At 41.0% G+C, this 21,041-nt stretch overlaps 1 protein-coding gene and 4 non-coding genes across 5 annotated transcripts; 3 read left to right on the forward strand and 2 right to left on the reverse strand.

Moving 5' to 3' along the window:
- Positions 1-8,769: 8,769 nt before the first annotated feature.
- trnav-aac (transfer RNA valine (anticodon AAC)) lies at positions 8,770-8,842 on the reverse strand. Its single transcript has one exon. It is a non-coding gene; the product is annotated as a tRNA-Val (tRNA).
- Positions 8,843-9,084: 242 nt separating this feature from the next.
- On the forward strand, positions 9,085-9,156 carry trnad-guc (transfer RNA aspartic acid (anticodon GUC)). Its single transcript has one exon. It is a non-coding gene; the product is annotated as a tRNA-Asp (tRNA).
- Positions 9,157-11,094: 1,938 nt separating this feature from the next.
- trnav-aac (transfer RNA valine (anticodon AAC)) lies at positions 11,095-11,167 on the reverse strand. Its single transcript has one exon. It is a non-coding gene; the product is annotated as a tRNA-Val (tRNA).
- Positions 11,168-11,408: 241 nt separating this feature from the next.
- On the forward strand, positions 11,409-11,480 carry trnad-auc (transfer RNA aspartic acid (anticodon AUC)). Its single transcript has one exon. It is a non-coding gene; the product is annotated as a tRNA-Asp (tRNA).
- A 1,250-nt stretch (positions 11,481-12,730) lies between these two features.
- On the forward strand, positions 12,731-16,006 carry LOC116681152 (uncharacterized; the record flags this gene model as incomplete). The annotated part of the gene is given in 4 exon segments (XM_032509577.1): positions 12,731-13,478; positions 14,676-15,320; positions 15,323-15,432; positions 15,434-16,006. Coding segments are annotated over 4 exon segments (2,076 nt in total), but the record flags the coding sequence as incomplete, so codon positions are not given.
- Between the last annotated feature and the right edge of the window lie 5,035 nt (positions 16,007-21,041).

A 21,041-nucleotide genomic window follows, 5' to 3' on the forward strand; every position in this document is an offset into this window, starting at 1 on the left:
TCACGATTCATTATGTCATCATCACTTTCATTATGTCATCATCACAATTCATTATGACATCAACTTTCTTTTAATTAAATGCATGATACAAATCAACTTTCTTTTAGATTTATGCATATACCCATCAACTTTCTTTTGATTTATCATCACCATTCTTATGTCATCATCACAATTCATATGCCATCACTTTCTTTTTCATTAATGCATGTACACATCAACATTTATAGGTAGAAAGTTGCATACTAATAATAAAGGTGAATGGTCAGATGTACAATACCTAACGAGTCAGAGGAAATTACACCTGCATTAAGCGTACTGTCAATAAAAAGTAATCAATCCTAGATATGAATGATGCACCTGGGAAAAGAAAGATAATTTTTTAATGGTGGGTTACGAGATCTCCATGGACCAACAAGACCATTCCGTTTCATAAAATCAGAGAATGTTATAGACATAGCAGATTGAGTCAGATTTCGAGGATTAGAACGATCCAAGATTGGGTCAAAAACACAAATTAGATCCCCACCGAAGATCAGCAGGTGTGTATTCAAGAGGGAATGTTACTCAGCAAACGTTAGCGAATTCAACATCATCGAAGTTTGGGGCATTTACATTTACAAACAAAAACCCTCTTTTGTGAAAAAGTACCAGCACCCTGAGGTATCTGCCGTTCCTATCAGCATAACATCAGTGGATGAGAACTGAACTTTTTGGCTAACTAATATGGCGACTCCTCTAGCTTTTGAATTAAAATTTGAGTGGAAAACTTGAGCCACCCAAGGGCAATGTAACCTACGGTGATCTTTGACGCGAAGGTGAGTCTCCTGCAAGAATACTATATCAGAGTTTAAAACGTTTCAAGTGCGCAAAAACCTTAGAGCTTAACAGGATTCCCCATACCTCTGATATTCACACTGATAAATCTGAGAGGTGTGCCTGACCCAGCCATGCTGGGATCTATAATGCCATTAACCATTTAAATAAAAAAATAACATAAAAAAAAAAATGGTCATAGAGAGCCAGGGTGGACACCCACCCCCCAACATACCCCCAAACACAAATACACCCAAAGTCCCCATATAACCATAGAACAAAGGAGACAGCAGTGTTTCCCACAATAACCAAAAGTTGTCCACAATAGCGTTGAACAACCCGGAGACCATGCAGAATAGACAAAGGTAAGAGAGAAAAAAACTCCCGCCGATCTCAACACTGTTTAACAGTATGCACATGAATATAGTAAAGCACGTAAAAATGCAAAATGACAAATAATAGTAGGCCCTCAGTCCTGTACTATCAGATGGAGAAAGCATAAAATGAGGTAGTGCTGATCATATCTGAAGTACAAAATACAAAATATATATATTATGTTAATCACATACAGTAAGATTGACGGAAAAAAAAATACCTGCTATAACAAACAGTGACACTAACCTAGTTAGTGTAGCAAGCAGAAACCTGAAAATCTACTGAAAAACAAATACTGAACATGTAGATAAATAAGGCTGGTGAGTCCACAAACTAAGGAATAATAGAACAAAAATCTGAAAAGCTACTAGAGCTCACCCAGAAATCAAAGTTTTGACATAGTCGCTGGCTTCATCCGCAGAAACAAAGTCCTTCTCCACACCGTTGTATGTGATGCGAAGTCGCGCTGGATGAATCAGACCATATCGAGCACCGACAATGCCACGAAGTTGGCGTCTGACCTCGTTGAAAGCAGCCCGAGCCCGAGCTATCTTGGCAGTGTGATCCGGGAAGAGTGAGACGGTCAAGTCTCTGACTTTCATCTGTCGGAGCTCTCTAGCGCGGCGCAGAATGTCAACACAGTCACTGTAACATGAAATCTGCACACAATGGCTCGTGGACCATCACCAGTCTTGGGTTTGGGTTGGAGGGTCCGGTGGGACCTGTCCAAAAGCGGCTCTTTTTCCAGACCAAACGCTTCCTTCAGTAAGGCGGCTATACATAACTGCACATATACATTCTTTTTGATTAATGCATATACACATTCATTATGTCATCATCACTATTCATTATGACATCATCACTATTCATTATGTCATCATCACTATTCATTATGACATCATCACTATTCAATATGACATCAACTTTTTCATAGATTACACCAACACACCCAAAACACACAACTGGTAAAACAGTTAATTTCGTGCTCAAAATCCCACATTGTAAACTAAACTCCAAAACTAATTTTCAAAATACAATAATACAGTAACACAACACACTATGTCTAACAAAACACTGCAGACATGTTTCAAAATACAATAATTATTCCAAACACTAACACACGTTCTCTTCCAACAGGAACATTTAGTCAATCATAACACAATGACAAAAAAAACTCTATCATCAGCTGAAATTACAGAAACTGCAATATTTTAGATGTGTCAGGTATGCCTTTACACAATAGACAGTATACTGTATTGATCAGAGATTGTGTTTTGCACATGCATTTTATTTCTTTTGTTGAAAAAATTCAAATTTAAAAAATAAATGACTATCTCAGAGTAGCTTTATAGAATCTACAGTTTATGAAAAAAAAAGGAGGGGGATGCCCTCAGAGATGGAGGCGCTGGGTTTTGAGGGCGCCGTGTGTGACCTCCTCAAAAGGACTAAGAACAGTGAGCATGTCTGATGCTAACCCCCACTCATTTGGATAGATGATTGTAGAATCTTTACCCATGTTAGAATGCCAAGCCCTGCGCTGCTCCACCAGCCGCTGGAGCATGTAGAAAGTATTGTTCCACCTTGTTTTTTCATCTGTTATGAGCGTGTGCTGGGGGAGGTTCTACTGTGTTTGGAGCTCATGTAATCTGTTGCTGGCTTTGCTTGAGCAATGAACATGGCCAGATATGCTCCTGGCTTTGGAGAGAAGGGATGAATAGTGATGATATCATAATTAATGGTGATGATACAATGAACAGAAAGTTGATTTGTACATGCATTACAGTATTTCTGAGTTGCTAAAACACTAAAATCCATTCGCAAAACCAAAGTTGCAAGTGTACAAACCACTTTATTGATTGAAGCACACAGTTTGTAGAACTTTAAACACTTCTCATGTGGTTAGACACAGCTAGCAAATCGGAATCGCTCTTTGTGCAAAACTGTAAACACATTGGCATTCAAAAAGCACATGTAGCATTTTGGTGCACTTCAACTCAGAATGGCACAACACAAGCCCCAAAAGTAACACACTGTTGTCATCGGTAACACACAAGCACTCAAAATTAACACACCTGTTTCAAATCAGTAATGTGTTGCACCCATCAGTAATGGGGATATAAAGCCAGGTCAAATCCAAATGGGATGTGTGATTTTCACAATGGAGGGCAGGAGAGAAGGTGGAAGTAGAAGTGGACGTGGACGTGGACGTGGACGTGGACGTGACGTGGACGTGGACGTGGACGAGAAGGAAGAGGAGAGAGGAAGAGGAAGAGAGGAAGAGGAAGAGGAGAGGAGGAGGAGGAGGAGGAGAAAGAGACAGAGGAGGAAGAGACAGAGGAGGAGGAGGAGAAGAGACGGAGGAGAGGAGGAGGAGGAGGAGGAGAAGAGACGGAGGAGGAAGAGGAGGAGGAGGAAGAGGAGGGAGGAGGAGGAGGAGGAGGAGGAGGAAGAACAAGAGCCATCATTTCCAATGAAATTAGAGCAACAATCATACACCATGTTCTGGTTCATGGAATGAGTATGAGGGAAGCAGGACTACGTGTTCAACCAAATATAAGCAGGTTCTCTGTGGCCTCCATTGTCAGGACATTCAGAGAACACAACCGGTAAGTGTACTATCATTTGTGGTCCCTCAAACTTACAGTACAGTATGTACAGTTGTGGAATGTCTCAGTAAATTACTGTAACATCTCTAAAAATTGGCCCTTTTCTTGCAGTATTACAGTAAAACTAATAATAGTATTACATAAAAATATATATTTATGTATTTTACATATTTGGTTACATTGCATTAGGTCTGTCTGTACAATTCTAACAAGATGTTTTATTTGCTAGAATTGAAAGACTGCCACATGCCGGTGGAAGGAGAGGTATATTCTCACAAGAGCAGGAGACCATTATTGTCAATATGGTCCTTCAAAATAATCTCATTCGTCTGCGAGAATACAACAGCGAGTTGAGGAAGACAACGAGAACTTTGAAGGAATCAACAGTGTGAGTCTCTCCACAATTGACCGTGTCCTGAAACGCAACCTGATAAGTCTCAAACAAGTCTACAGAGTACCATTTGAGAGAAATTCTGAGAGGGTAAAAGAGCTACATATCAATATGTACAAGTAAGTAATACGTAATGTCCAGAGATTATAAAGCACTATTGAGTTACTGTACATCTTTACTGTGTTGAATGTAATGCAGCACATGTATACAGAGTCATGAAGCCTGGAATGCTATGTCATTTACGTTATATCAAAAATGAACTTTTTCTCATTTCTATAGAGAATGTTTCAACTGGATTCCATGGAGAGGCCTCATGAGTGCATCTTCTTGGATGAAGCTGGCTTCAATCTCACCAAGAGGAGAAGGAGAGGCCGCAATATTATTGGTCAACGAGCCATTGTCGAGTTGCCAGGGCAGCGTGGTGGCAACGTGACCATATGTGCTGCCATCAGCAGCTACGGGGTTATTCACCGCCATGTGACTTTAGGACCTTACAACACTGCCCATCTTATAACGTTTCTGTATGCTCTACAGGAAGCATTACTGAGACGTGAAGAGAGAGGTGATGAGCAGGCAGAGCATCCCATGTACGTGGTAATCTGGGACAATGTGAACTTTCACCGTGGTCCTAGAATCCGTGAGTGGTTTGAAAATAACCCACGTTTTATAAATGTGTGCCTCCCACCATACTCGCCCTTCCTTAATCCCCTTGAAGAATTTTTTTCTGCATGGAGGTGGAAGGTCTATGACAGAACTCATGCACAGGAAAATCTCCTTCAGTCAATGGATGCAGCATGTGACAACATTGGAGTGGAATCGATTCAAGGTTGGATTCGTCATGCTAAAGGATTCTTTCCCCGTTGTTTAGCAAGGGACAGGATTGCCTGTGACGTTGATGAGGTCCTGTGGCCTGACCATGCCCAGAGGCATGATGCTGAGGCAGAATGATTCCAAGACATTGCTATCGATCTGCTGCATATTTTGTTTGTGACTATTTGTGTGCAGGATTGTGCAAGCACTTCATAATATATCAAATTTTTCCCCTGCTCTGCTTTGAGTGCAGTGTTTTGCATTTATTTCTGTAGTGTGTAATGACTGCTGTGTAGTGTTTATGCATTAGCTGGATGTGTGTGATATCTGAAAACAGTGTTTGGTTTTGGGTAAAGATAACATAGTTCTGAAGCAATTGTTTGATATAGCAAGACAAGTCAAAGGTTTTGACAGTGTAGCTTAAGTTTGGTGATTTGTGTTTAAGGTTTTGGGAAAGCGAGAGAAATGTTCAAAAAATGTGTTTTAGCAGCTCAGAAATACTGTAATATCAAAGAATGTTGATGTCATAATGAATAGTGATGATGACATAATGAATGTGTATATGCATTTATTAAAAAGAAATTTGATGTGTATATGCATAAATCTAAAAGAAAGTTGATGTATTTATGCATAATTCAAAAAGAAAGTTGATGTGTACATGCATTAATCTAAAAGGAAGTTGATGTGTATATGTGTTAATCTAAAAGAAAGTTGATATGTTTATGCATTAATAAAAAATTAAGTTAATGAGTATTTGCATTAATCTAAAAGAAAGTTGATGTGTGTATGCATTAATAAAAAGAAATTTGATGTGTATATGCATTTATCAAAAACGAAAGTTGATGTGTATATGCATTAATCTATAAAAAAAAGTTGATGTCATAATGAATAGTGATGATGACATATGAATAGTGATGATGACATAATGAATGTGTATATGCATTAATCAAAATAGATTTTATGTATATGTGCAGTTATGTGTAGCCGCCTTACTGAAGGAAGCGTTGGGTCTGGAAAAAGAGCCGCTTTTGGACAGGTCCCACCGGACCCTCCAACCCAAACCCAAGCCTGGTGATGGTCCACGAGCCATTGTGTGCAGATTTCATTGTTACAGAATGTTTCAAAGATCACCGTAGGTTACATTGCCCTTGGGTGGCTCAAGTTTTCCACTCAAATTTTAATTCAAAAGCTAGAGGAGTCGCCATTTTAGTTAGCCAAAAAGTTCAGTTCTCATCCACTGATGTTATTGCTGATAGGAATGGCAGATACCTCATGGTTGCTGGTACTTTTTCACAAAAGAGGGTTTTGTTTGTAAATGTAAATGCCCCAAACTTCGATGATGTTGAATATGCTAACAGATTGCTGAGTAACATTCCCTTCTTGAACACACACCTGCTGATCTTCGGTGGGGATCTAATTTGTGTTTTTGACCCAATCTTGGATTGTTCTAATCCTCGAAATCTGACTCAATCTGCTATGTCTATAACATTCTCTGATTTTAGGAGACGGAATGGTCTTGTTGGTCCATGGAGATCTCGTAACCCCACCATTAAAAAATTCTCTTTCTTTTCCCAGGTGCATCATTCATATTCTAGGCTTGATTACTTTTTTATTGACAGTACGCTTAATGCAAGTGTAATTTCCTCTGACTATTTAGGTATTGTAATATCTGACCATTCACCTTTATTATAAGATATGCAACTTTCTACCTATAAACGTAGCCCACCTCTTTGGAGATTTAACTCTCTTCAATTGGCAGACAAAGAATTTTGCGAACTTATTTCAAATTCTATTGATGAGTTCTTGTCTTTCAATCAAAATGTATATATGCAATTATTTAAAAAAAGTTGATGTGTTTATGCATAAATCAAAAAGAAAGTTGATGTGTATATGCATTTATTAAAAAGAAAGTTGATGTGTATATGCATTTATTAAAAAGAAAGTTGATGTCATAATGAATCGTGATGATGACATAATGAATGGTGATGATAAATCAAAAAGAAAGTTGATGTGTATATGCATTTATTAAAAAGAAAGTTGATGTGTATATGCATTAATATAAAAGAAAGTTGATGTCATAATGAATTGTGATGATATAATAAAAAGAAAGTTGATGTCTATATGCATTTATTAACCGGCATGTTATTTTAAGCATGCAATTGATATGAGTTGATCAGAAATTGTTATATTTATTGCTGATTTGAAAACTATTTACATGACAGCATCAAGTTTCAGATCAATGGTGTTGTCATGGTAACAAACAAACTATATACAGAACGTTTTGCAACAATTAATACAACACATGCGGTTGCAATTATGAAGTAAAATGTAATGAACAAGAGTTTTCATACTCAATATAACTTTCTTTTTTTAACTTTAAAATTTTTTATGATCAGTGTGATTATCACAGAACGCTGCGCGGCCAGTTGAGGAGTTTTATTCAATCCGAGCACGGATATTGACTCATATTACTCGGATAATACTTGTACTCGGCAAAAGTGCTTTATCCGTACCGGATACTCGTTTCAGCCGGATACTCGGATCACCCCTAATGCGTATACACATCAACTTTCTTTTTGATTATTGCACATACACATCAACTTTCTTTTATATTAATGCATATACATATCAACTTTCTATTTGATTTATCATCACCATTCATTATGTCATCATCACTATTCATTATGACATCAACTTCTTTTTAATAAATGCATATACACATCAACTTTCTTTTTAATGAATGCCTAACAAATCAAATTTCTTTTTGATTAATGCATATACACATAAACTTAATTTTTGATTTATGCATACACTCATCAACTTAATTTTTGATTTATGCAAATACACACCAACTTTCTTTTAGATTAATTCATACACTCATCAACTTAATTTTTGATTTATGCAAATACACATCAACTTTCTTTTATATTAATGCATATACACAACTTTTTTTTTTGATTTATGCATATACACATCAACTTTCTTTTAGATTAATGCATATACACATCAACTTTTATTGATATTAAAGCATGAACACATCAACTTTTATTGATATTAAAGCATGAACACATCAACTTTTATTGATATTAATCCATATACCATCAACATTCTTTGATATTACTGCATATACACATCAACTTTCTTTTTATTTTACGCATATAAACATCAACTTTCTTTTTCATTAATGCATATACACATAAACTTTTGTTTTGATAAATGCATATACAGATCAAATTTCTTTTTGATTAATGCTTAAAAACATCAACTTTCTTTTAATAAGTGCATGTACACATTCAATTTATTTTTTATTAATGCATATACACATCAACTTTCTTTTTCATTAAGATAAGATGGTGCTTGAACATGAAGAGCTTTGTAGGTGAGAAGAAGGATTTTAAATTCTATTCTGGATTTTACAGGAAGCCAATGCAGAGAAGCCAAACCAGGAGAGATGTGATCTCTTTTCCTGGTTCCTATCAGAACACGTGCTGCAGCATTCTGGATCAGCTGAAGAATCTTTATGGACTCTTTTAAGCAACCTGATAATAAAGAACTGGAGTAATCCAGTTTAGAAGTAACTAATGCGTGGACTAGTTTTTCTGCATCAATTTTTGACAGGATACTCCTGAATCTCTGAATGTGATGACTACTGCACTGGGGAAACTTCGGTAGGCCTGGCCACGATTTCACGTCAGGGAGATTTTTCCGTGAACGTCATAGAGAGTTTAACTTCGCAGAGTTTGATTGTGTAAAGTCAATACAAATAAAGAAATGTGTTTCCGCCCTGTTTCGAACAGGGGACCTTTCGCGTGTTAGGCGAACGTGATAACCACTACACTACGGAAACTGATGAAAAAGCATTTATTTTGCATATTTGTGGGAAAATGCACCATTTTTATTTTACTGCAAATGTTCAAAAAGCTACAAAATAGAGATTTTAAACTAGATTCAGTCACAGATGCTTTGTCATGGATTTGAATGATAGCAAATATGTAGTAAACCTAAATATTTCTACATGCATTGACTGTGGTCTGAATGTTGGAATAGCGCCACCTATTTCTTGATGTGCCAAATATTAAGCTTGGGCATTCCTCGTTAGTATAATGGACAGTATCTCCGCCTGTCACGCGGAAGATCGGGGTTCGATTCCCCGACGGGGAGATTTTTCTACCAGCTAACCAATGCAAGGCCTCGAGGAAGTCCCGGCGAACGCGTGGGACTACTCGGGAAAGTGGGCCTTGGCTCAAGCTGTGTTCAGCATGGAAGGAGAACTCCTGATCCTATATGGGAATAATTTCAAGCGATTGAAAGAGCACAACTCCTGGACGTGAACAAAACGTCACAAGGTGCCGCAGGAGTTGGGAGAGTGTCAAGTCTAGCCACCTTGGAATTCCATTTATGCTCTTTGCAGACTATGTGGTTCATTTGGCTTTATCAGGCATTGATCTACAGCTTCCACTGGGGTGAATCATGAGGGGGAAAGCGTGCCTTGGCTCAGGCTGTGTTCAGCATGGGAGGAGAACTCCTGACCCTAAATGGGAATATCGTCAAGCGATGGAAAAAGCATATCTACTGGACATGAACAGCACCTCACAAGGCGCAGCGGAAGGTGGGAGAGTGTCAAGTCTGGGCACCTTACAATTCCTCTTCTGCTCTTTCCAGATTATGTTGTTCTGTGGGCTTCATCAAACAGTGATCTACAGCACCCACTGGGGCAGATTGAAGTCCAGTGTCAAGCATTCGTAATCAAAGTCAGCCCCTCCAAATCTCAAAGCTCAGGATTTCTCCCATCGGGTTGGGAGTCAATTGCTGTCCCAAGTGAAGACGTTCTTGTATCTCAAAAGCTTATTTCAAACAGTGCAACTTGTTCCAACACAAAAACCACAATACTACTGAAACTTTGGATGGTCGCCTCCGCCTCTCACACGGAAGACTGGGGTTTTATTTCCCGATGGGGAGATCTGTCTACCAGCTGCTAATTATTTCCCAAAGCTAAATCGACACTAGTATCATCTGCCAGAGTAGTTTGGATACGAGGCCCAACCATAGCAAAAGATATGACATTTTTTAAGAATGTATTATAGTGGATATACTCCAAGAAAGACAAAGGTTTTACAAAAGGATTGAGAATGATCCTGCTATCAAAGATATGTTTTCAGTGATGATATGATCACCTACTTCAGGATCCAGGAACGTAGGCAGACAGCAGGAACCTAAGACGGATCCAAGAATGTAAAACATCAACTATGAGGCTAGGAAGTTGAGGTTCAGGTAATTTAATTCAATTCAATTTTATTTATATAGTGCCAAATCACAACAACACTTATCTCATTGCGCTTTTCATAAAAGAGCAGGTCCAGACCATCTTCTGTGATGTTATTTAATGAAACCGGAAAATTCCCACCAAGAGCAAGCACTAGGCAAAAGAGGCAAGGAAAAACTGAGCCAGCACTAACTATAAGCTTCATCAAAGAGGAAAGTCTCAAGCCTACTCTTAAATGTGGAGATGGTGTCTGCCTCCTGAACCCAAACGGGAACCTGGTGAGGAGCTTGATAGCTGAACACTCTGGCTCCCATTCTACTTTTGGAGACTTTAGGAACCACAAGGAACCCTGCATTCTGGGAGCGCAGTGCTCTGGTGGGGTAATAAGGTACAATGAGCTCTTTGAGATAAGATGGTGCTTGAACATGAAGAGCTTTGTAGGTGAGAAGAAGGATTTTAAATTCTATTCTGGATTTTACAGGAAGCCAATGCAGAGAAGCCAAACCAGGAGAGATGTGATCTCTTTTCCCGGTTCCTATCAGAACACGTGCTGCAGCATTCTGGATCAGCTGAAGAATCTTTATGGACTCTTTTAAGCAGCCTGATAATAAAGAATTGGAGTAATCCAGCTTAGAAGTAACAAATGCGTGGACTAGTTTTTCTGCATCAATTTTAGACAGGATACTCCTGAATCTCTGAATGTGATGACTACTGCACTGGGGAAACTTCGGTAGGCCTGGCCACGATTTCACGTCAGGGAGATTTTTCCGTGAACGTCATGGAGAGTTTAACTTCGCAGAGTTTGATTGTGCGAAGTCAATACAAACAAAGAAATGTGTTTCCGCCCTGTTTCGAACAGGGGACCTTTCGCGTGTTAGGCGAACGTGATAACCACTACACTACGGAAACTGACGAAAAGCATTTATTTAGCATATTTGTGGGAAAATGCACCATTTTTATTTTACTGCAAATGTTCAAAAAGCTACAAAATAGAGATTTTAAACTAGATTCAGTCACAGATGATTTGTCATGGATTTGAATGACAGCAAATATGTAGTAAACCTAAATATTAATACATGCATTGACTGTGGTCTGAATGTTGGAATAGCGCCACCTATTTCTTGATGTGCCAAATATTAGGCTTGGGCATTCCTCGTTAGTATAATGGACAGTATCTCCGCCTATCACGCGGAAGATCGGGGTTCGATTCCCCGACGGGGAGATTTTTCTACCAGCTAACAAATGCAAGGCCTCGAGGAAGTCCCGGCGAACGCGTGCGACTACTCGGGAAAGTGGGCCTTGGCTCAAGCTGTGTTCAGCATGGAAGGAGAACTCCTGATCCTAAATGGGAATGTTTTCAAGCGATTGAAAGAGCACAACTCCTGGACGTGAACAAAACGTCACAAGGTGCCGCAGGAGTTGGGAGAGTGTCAAGTCTAGCCACCTTGGAATTCCATTTATGCTCTTTGCAGACTATGTGGTTCATTTGGCTTTATCAGGCATTGATCTACAGCTTCCACTGGGGTGAATCATGAGGGGGAAAGCGTGCCTTGGCTCAGGCTGTGTTCAGCATGGGAGGAGAACTCCTGATCCTAAATGGGAATATCGTCAAGCGATGGAAAAAGCATATCTACTGGACATGAACAGCACCTCACAAGGCGCAGCAGAAGGTGGGAGAGTGTCAAGTCTGGGCACCTTATAATTCCTTTTCTGCTCTTTCCAGATTATGTTGTTCAGTGGGCTTCATCAAACAGTGATCTACAGCGCCCACTGGGGCAGATTGAAGTCCAGTGTCAAGCATTCGTAATCAAAGTCAGCCCCTCCAAATCTCAAAGCTCAGGATTTCTCCCATCGGGTTGGGAGTCAATTGCTGTCCCAAGTGAAGACGTTCTTGTATCTCAAAAGCTTATTTCAAACAGTGCAACTTGTTCCAACACAAAAAACCACAATACTACTGAAACTTTGGATGGTCGCCTCCGCCTCTCACACGGAAGACTGGGGTTTTATTTCCCGATGGGGAGATCTGTCTACCAGCTGCTAATTATTTCCCAAGGCTACATCGACACTAGTATCATCTGCCAGAGTAGTTTGGATACGAGGCCCAACCATAGCAAAAGATATGACATTTTTTAAGAATGTATTATAGTGGATATACTCCAAGAAAGACAAAGGTTTTACAAAAGGATTGAGAATGATCCTGCTATCAAAGATATGTTTTCAGTGACGATATGATCACCTACCTCAGGATCCAGGAACGTAGGCAGACAGCAGGAACCTAAGACGGATCCAAGAATGTAAAACATCAACTATGAGGCTAGGAAGATGGCCGCACCAGGTACAGCAGGGGTAGTCTCAGCTCTCTTCATACATGTGCTACTCATGAGTCATTTTGTCTATTCGGACACCGGTCAAACACTGACAGATCATAATTTTTATTATGTGAAATTGTCATCATCACACATGCTAATGATAATGCAAGCAAACAAGCATTTTGGATTTGGAAAAAACGCCCTGGCTGCCACGTTCATTCATCCGCTCCATTTCGGCCGTCCCTCAACACATACCAAAACCACGCTTAAACCACAACAAACCCTCGCATTTATCATCGCAATCTGCCTCCTGCTATCCGGGGACATCCACCAAGGTCCAGGCCCGCTGAACTGCCCAACAGATGAGAACCATGTCAACACCACCGCTAACAACAGGAGCACCATCGACAACTTACAGGTACTCTCACCTTGTTCATTTTACGCAGCATTACAACAATCTCACCTCCGTCCTTGTGTCCCTCCTGTGAGCGACGTGGTGTCACCGGAGTCCAGGACAGACGAGGTGGACAACAGGTTGGAGCCATTGGAGCCCGGGAGTGGCGCCTCTACCTGGGACAGACCGCGTGGGCCAGCCCCGCTGCAACGACATCCCGGGACATCTCACCACATCCGCGTAGTGGAAAGCGGGCCCCGCCGCCATCGACCCCAACCCGCAAGCAGACCGTCCATTTTCGACAGTCCCGGAGACTCCATCTGCCCGTCTCTGTTTCCACCTGGACCTCACCCTCACCTGTTGCATCCCCGCGGCGCTCACCAAACACGTCATTGGCAACTACGTCATCAGAACATGACCAACACAAGGACCGTTAAAGGCCTGCGTCAGAACGGGCAACACTGGAGACATGGAAAACGCGGAGTGGACTTCCGCTTTCTCCGCACTCTTCCCAAATGTAAGACCATCTCAGAAATAAAAATAGACCTTCTCAATACCCAGTCACTGTCAAACAAAACCAGCTTAATATCTGAACATATTCTTGAAAAACAAATAGATATGATGTGCCTCACTGAAACCTGGCACAAACCAGAGTCATATCTGGCACTAAATGAAGCCTGCCCCCCAGGATACACATACCTGGAGAAGGCCAGAACCACCGGCCGGGGTGGAGGTCTTGCTGTCATTCATCGCAAAGACCAAACTACCACCCCCCTCCCACTGCCAGAGCTGACCACATTTGAGTGTCTTTCATTCAAATACAGATCTCATAAAGAAGTAATAACAATTCTCCTCATCTACCATCTACATAATATACTCATTATGGGAGATTTCAACCTCCATGTTGACTCCCCCACAAACCGTCCCGCTGTAGAGTTTCTTGAACTCCTGGACTGCTTACATCTCACACAACATGTCACAGTACCCACACATACTAAAGGCCACACTCTGGATCTAGTAATAACAGACAATGCCCCCATCACCAACATGAGAGTCTATGACTTGGGCGTGTCTGACCATAAAGTGATTTCCCTGAAAATGCCCCTAGCAAGTCCATACTATAAAACAAAACGTCAAATCCAGTTCAGAAATTTAAAAGTAATAGACACCATCCTCTTTAACCAAGACATACAGCAAATTCCACTAGTCACACAGTTCCCATCAGTTAATGGCTCTGTTGACTACTATAATTCCAGTCTTTACAATATCCTTGAGTTACATGCACCAATCAAAACTAAAACAGTTTCTTTTTCCAGGTCAGCTCCTTGGTACACAACAGAGCTCCGTAGGCTGAAAACAACTGGGCGTGCCCTGGAACGGAAATTCATCTCCAGTGGTTTACATGTACATAAACAGGCCTACCGTAAACACCAAAAATCATACTCCAAATTACTCACCACAGCCAGGTCTCAATATCTTTCACAAAAAATCTCAAACTGCACTGGAAATTCTAAACAGTTGTTTGCATCAATAACCTCTCTTCTCAAAGCACCTACTTGTGGACCTGCTGACACCAGTATAGGCCAGTGCAATAGGTTCATGGACTTTTTCACCAACAAGGTGGCTTCAATCCGGTCCAACCTCTCTGCCACTGTTTCACCCTCCTCCAAAATTAGTCTCACAAACCCGCTCAACATATTTTCTGTTTTCTCAGGGACTTCACAGACAGAAGTGGAGACGATCATGAAGTGTATGAGAACCTCCACATGCTCATTGGACCCTCTCCCCACATCATTATTAAAATCCAATATTACAGCCATCAGTCCACTGATCACAGAAATCCTCAATCAGTCGCTCAAATCCGGTCAGGTTCCTCCAGCTCTCAAAACTGCAGTCATCCGCCCCCATCTGAAAAAGCTGTCACTCGACCCTGACATCCTGGCCCACTACAGACCCATTTCAAACCTGCCGTTTTTGTCTAAAATCCTGGAAAAAGTTGTTGTAGCCCAACTCCACAATCACCTTCATATCCATAAATTTCAGTCCGGTTTTCGAGCAGCACACAGCACTGAGACAGCCCTGGTACGCGTCATGAATGACCTACATATGACTGCTGACCAAGGCTCACCATCTCTCCTCCTCCTACTGGACTTGTCGGCCGCTTTTGACACCGTGGATCACAACATCTTGCTCCACCGTCTCCAGTCTGTGGTAGGACTTTCTGGGACTACACTAAGTTGGTTCCAGTCTTACCTCACAGGCAGGACGGAGCATGTGGCTCTAGGACAGTCCCAATCATCACCCCACACAGTCAGCTGTGGAGTGCCACAAGGATCCGTCCTCGCTCCAACCCTTTTCACCATCTACCCCTCGGCCACATCATCCATAAACACAAAGTTTCATTCCACTGTTACGCAGACGATACTCAACTATACATAAAATGGACTCCACACCCCCTCAGCTTTGCCGTCTGCATTTCAGGTTTGCCTGGAGGAGATAAGGGCATGGATGTCTGACAACTTCCTTCAATTAAATAGCAGCAAAACCGAAGCCATCCTGATCGGTACCCCACACCAAACCCAGTCCTCCTCCCTCAGCAGTATATCCATTTTTGGTCATCACATCGCCCTGTCTACCTCTGTTACAAACCTTGGAGTCAGACTAGACTCAAATCTTACATTTGACATCCACATCCGCCACCTTTGTAAGGTCTCCTTCCTTCACCTCAAAAACATTGCCAAACTCCGTCCCTCCCTCTCCCAACCAGATGCTGAGAAGTTGATCCATGCCTTTGTCTCCTCCAGGTTGGACTACTGTAATGCCCTCCTTGTCGGGATCCCTGGCAGGAGCCTGCAAAAGCTCCAGCATATTCAAAATTGCGCTGACCGGGTCCTGACGAGGAGGCGCAAATATGATCACATCACCCCGGTCCTGAAATCCCTCCACTGGCTGCCCATTAAACAAAGAATTCAATACAAAATCTGTCTACTTACCCACCAGTGCATTCATGGAACTGCCCCTACCTACCTCAGTGAACTCCTCACCCCACACACCACCTCACGAAACCTCCACTCCTCCATCTCCACCTATCGCCTGCTCCAACCTAGGACTAAACTGTCTACCATGGGAGACAGGGCCTTCGAGGCAGTCGCCCCTCAGCTCTGGAACGCACTCCCAGAGTCCCTGAGGGTCCCACAAACGGTGGAGATTTTTAAAAAGGGCCTAAAGACACTATTATTTCAAAAGGCCTTTTAAATAGTTATTGTTTTAATTTTAGTTTTATGGTGTTTTATTATTGCTTGTAAATTGTTATTGTATTCTGGAAACTGTTTTTAACTCCCTATTAATTGTAGCCCTTTGAGATTTCCTTGTGAAATGTAAAGGGCATTATAAATAAAATGTATTATTATTATAAGTTGAGGTTCAGGTAATTTAATTCAATTCAATTTTATTTATATAGCGCCAAATCACAACAACACTTATCTCATTGCGCTTTTCATAAAAGAGCAGGTCCAGACCATCTTCTGTGATGTTATTTACAGAAACCGGAAATTCCCACCAAGAGCAAGCACTAGGCGAAAGAGGCAAGAAAAAACTGAGCCAGAACTACCTATAAGCTTCATCAAAGAGGAAAGTCTCAAGCCTACTCTTAAATGTGGAGATGGTGTCTGCCTCCTGAACCCAAACGGGAACCTGGTGAGGAGCTTGATAGCTGAACACTCTGGCTCCTATTCTACTTTTGGAGACTTTAGGAACCACAAGGAACCCTGCATTCTGGGAGCGCAGTGCTCTGGTGGGGTAATAAGGTACAATGAGCTCTTTAAAATAAGATGGTGCTTGAACATGAAGAGCTTTGATATCTGAAAATAAGGATTTTAAATTCTATTCTGGATTTTACAGGAAGCCAATGCAGAGAAGCCAAACCAGGAGAGATGTGATCTCTTTTCCTGGTTCCTATCAGAACACGTGCTGCAGCATTCTGGATCAGCTGAAGAATCTTTATGGACTCTTTTAAGCAACCTGATAATAAAGAACTGGAGTAATCCAGCTTAGAAGTAACAAATGCGTGGACTAGTTTTTCTGCATCAATTTTCAACAGGATATTCCTGAATCTCTGAATGTGATGACTACTGCACTGGGGAAACTTCGGTAGGCCTGGCCACGATTTCACGTCAGGGAGATTTTTCCGTGAATTTCATGGAGAGTTTAACTTCGCAGAGTTTGATTGTGCGAAGTCAATACAAACAAAGAAATGCACCATTTTTATTTTACTGCAAATGTTCAAAATGCTACAAAATAGAGATTTTAAACTAGATTCAGTCACAGATGCTTTGTCATGGATTTGAATGACAGCAAATATGTAGTAAACCTTATTAAAGATCTAGATAATTTCGATAAAATACATGATTGTACTCATGATAGACACAATATCAACTGAAAAAACAGTCCTGTTCAGTAATGATTGCATCACTTGTTGATGGGTTCATGCTGACTCTTGTTTGTCTTCACACCTCTAATTGCAGACACCTCGTTGGTCGAGATGGCATCACCTAACTAACCCATACAGGTGTGAAAGAACTTCCTGTCCAGAGGGGATCAGCACACCCCCCTTTAGGAGCCACTAATGGGCTGTAAGTCATTGTTAACAGAGAGGCAGATTAGATCTACCGGGACCAGACTGTTTGTGTCTGACGATGCCCAATATACACAACAAAGTAAACGATCATTTAGCCCATCAAACACTGATCTATAGGGAGATGAGTTTGGATCAGTTTTAGCTCTGCTCATTAGGACACCAGGCTGTAGCATTCACATGAACTTTGCCTCTTTAAACTTGCTGAAGACTACATTGTCAGCAGGGCCTGAAGTTAACTTTTTTGGCCAAACAGGCGTTTTAGCAGCCAATGTTTTGCCTCAAAGGATGCACAAGCATCGTTCTGGAACTTGTTAAGAATACACATTTAAGTGTTATCACGTTATTATGATTAACTGCTGTCGTAAATCAGCCACGCCATTGTTGCTAACTGTCCCGTTTGGTGTGGAAAACGTCTTCTTTTATTTTTCTTTGACTGATCCTCGTCTTTCTGTTGGTGGATTGTTTGAGCCGGCCTCTTCACCCCAATGATGTGCCCCCACCTTTTTTAGCTCAATTCTAGGAAATGACAGACTTGGTTAAAATGTGAAAAGAACGACAGTAAGTGACAAATACTTTGTAGATTGACAGTTTTACCTGCGAATTGCAAAATTCACCTTCATTCGGCGCATGGGTGGGTGTTGATTTCAGGCCCTGGTTATAGGTTTGAACCATTGTGGTGGTTCAAATGTATTTTATGTTTGGTGTTTCTCAAATTAGGATCCACTTTGACCCATAGGTTGTCTCAGAACTTCCTATGTTGCTCTGTGGTTTGGCCATCTATTCCTACAAAAACATTAAAGGAACATGCTGACTTATTAGGACTTTAACTCTGGGGGCAATGGTGAATAAGCTAGACAAGTCCATACATACCCTTCTCATCTCTGTGCTACTGTAACTCTGTCTGGTGCCCCCAGCATTAGCTTAGCCTAGCACAGATCCTGCAGGTAACCGGCTCTATGGAGTTAGATTCCTGCCAAAAGGTTGTACACAAAAAAATGTGTTGCACACAAATAAAAGTTGTTTGTTCATAAAAAAATGTGTTGCACACAAATAAAAGTTGTTTTGCAAACTGTCTTCAAACGTTACACACGCATAAAACTTGTTTTACAAACTGTCCCCAAACGTTGCACTCAAAATATCATTTATAAATTGTCCCCGAGTACAAAACGGTCTCTGCTCGCTCAAAACAGCCTCTCCTCGAGTACGAAACAACTCCACACCCCTCTGCGGCAAATTTCTGCCAAAAGTCACGTGATCCATTAGGAGTAGTTCAGACTTTGTGACAGCAGGGGGCGCTCTCAAAACAACTGAAACGCCCGGTTTGGCTGAGGAAGACAGACGGCATTTCACAGCTAACACCATGAGCACCCCACTATGAGCACCCCACAGGTGAGTTTCCAAACTTTCACGGTGAAAAATGAATTTCTGACTAGATAAATGATAGAGCATTTACAATTTCAGTTAAAGGCACCGCTATGTCACGGCAAGGGACCGTGTTACTTTTCAAATCAAATAACATGAAAGCTAGCCTGAAATTGAACACTGCTAAAACAGCTTTTGCTTTAGCCCCTCTGGTTAGCTTCTCCCTTTACTGTGGTATTTTAAATAGATAGAACCAGAGTGGATACCCAGATAAAAGCATTGTTAACAGATCATAATTTCGTGTTTTATGTTGTTGTTTTTTAACAAAAAAAATTGTTGTAGGCTTCAAGTTCCTACAAGAATAGACAGATTCCTGTAGGCACTTGAAGCCTACAACAGTAGACCTCCTCGTGAGCCAGCGAGTCGCCTCAATGACGTCATCACTTTTTCTGTTTCAGTTAAAGGCATGGGTCAATCTGTTACTTTTCAGATCTACCTTGTGTTGCACATCAATAACTGTTGTATAAAACGTTCTCTCCAAGAAAACTAAAGCACAGATGTTGATGTTTCATGGGTTTTAAAGCATGTCCTATCATACAGAAGAATCAGCCTAAGTAAATTGTTCTGTGTTGATTTTCATCAGTTCATTTTTGCTGCCCGTCTCAAAGTCATTTAACAAGTAATTCTGAACCAGTTTTAGTTTCCCAAATAAAAAAATGAATAAAATGTTTTAAATTCCTACAAGAAAATACTTGAATTTACCAGAATACAAAATTTAGATATCTGTTTTTCTTTTTAGGAATTGCTTGTACAGAGCATGTTGGAGAGGCTTCATACACGAATTCAACATGTGGTCAATCAGCAGCCACTCAACCTGGATTACCTTGAGTTTGTGTGTTCCCAAGAAGTAGTTCTTTTTAGTGTTGTGTCTGATCAGGTTCACATCCCCGAGGCCATAGTGAATGCATTGGCAGTCTTGCACACTTTAGTTGTGCAAGAGAGACAAAATCAGGCCGTTACTGTGTCTGTTCAGGTTACCCATGGAGTAACTGGACGTCCAAGATTTGATATATCTTCTGATACCCTCTTACATCTTCTAAACCAAGGTCTTCCAGTGCCATGTATTGCCAACCTATTGGGCGTGTCCACCCGTACCATATACAGAAGAATGGGAGAGTCTGCCTTTTCTGTTAGAGCCCTCTACAGCACCTGTTCTGACTCAGAGCTAGACCAATTGATATCTGACATAAAAAAAGATATGCCTCATGCTGGGTATCGCTTGGTTAAGGGAGCATTGCAGGCTAGAGGGTTCCGAGTCCAGTGGGAAAGGGTGCGGGCCTCCATGCACCGAATAGATACTGTTGGCATCCTGTGCCGGATGACCCAGCTAGGATGTGTTGTGCGGCGCACCTACTCAGTTCCTGCTCCAAAATCTCTGATGCACATCGACACCAACCACAAACTTGTTCGGTGTGTATCTTTTAATTTGTTACAAAGAGTGGAATTAAATTTAGGTTTTTACCTGCTCTGTTTGAAAGATGTTATGAGAAATTCAGAACTATGCAAATGAGACTTACTTGCACTAATTCTGTGCATTATTGTACTGTGTTTTGTCTACACAGATACAACATTGTAATCTTTGGGGCATTGATGGCTTTTCAAGAAAGGTATGTGTAATGTAAAAGAGAAATCCTTTACTATTATAGTTAGAGAAATAAAACTGTACATTCTGTTTACATTTTCTGCAGATCATGTACCTTTGTGCTGCAAACAACAATTTGTCCTCAACAGCCCTTGCCTTCTTCCAGCGATCAGTGGACACATTTGGATTTCCATTAAGGTAAATAAAGGAACTATTTGTCATTATCATGACGAATGCATTTATTTTGGCCACCATATTACATTGTATCTTGTGGGAAAATAATACAATGACTGAGGTGGTGATGAACAGGGCACTCAGGAACGGCCACGTAAAAGCTGGCTTAGAGTATATACTGAATTAACCAAAGACTAAATAAGAGTGTGTGTATGTGTGACATATTATACATTATGCTTTGCAGCTGGGTTACAGCTAAGGAGGGA

The sequence above is a fragment of the Etheostoma spectabile genome, unplaced genomic scaffold (genome assembly GCF_008692095.1).
Source record: "Etheostoma spectabile isolate EspeVRDwgs_2016 unplaced genomic scaffold, UIUC_Espe_1.0 scaffold00018574, whole genome shotgun sequence".
In the NCBI taxonomy this organism is placed as follows: Eukaryota; Metazoa; Chordata; class Actinopteri; order Perciformes; family Percidae; genus Etheostoma; species Etheostoma spectabile.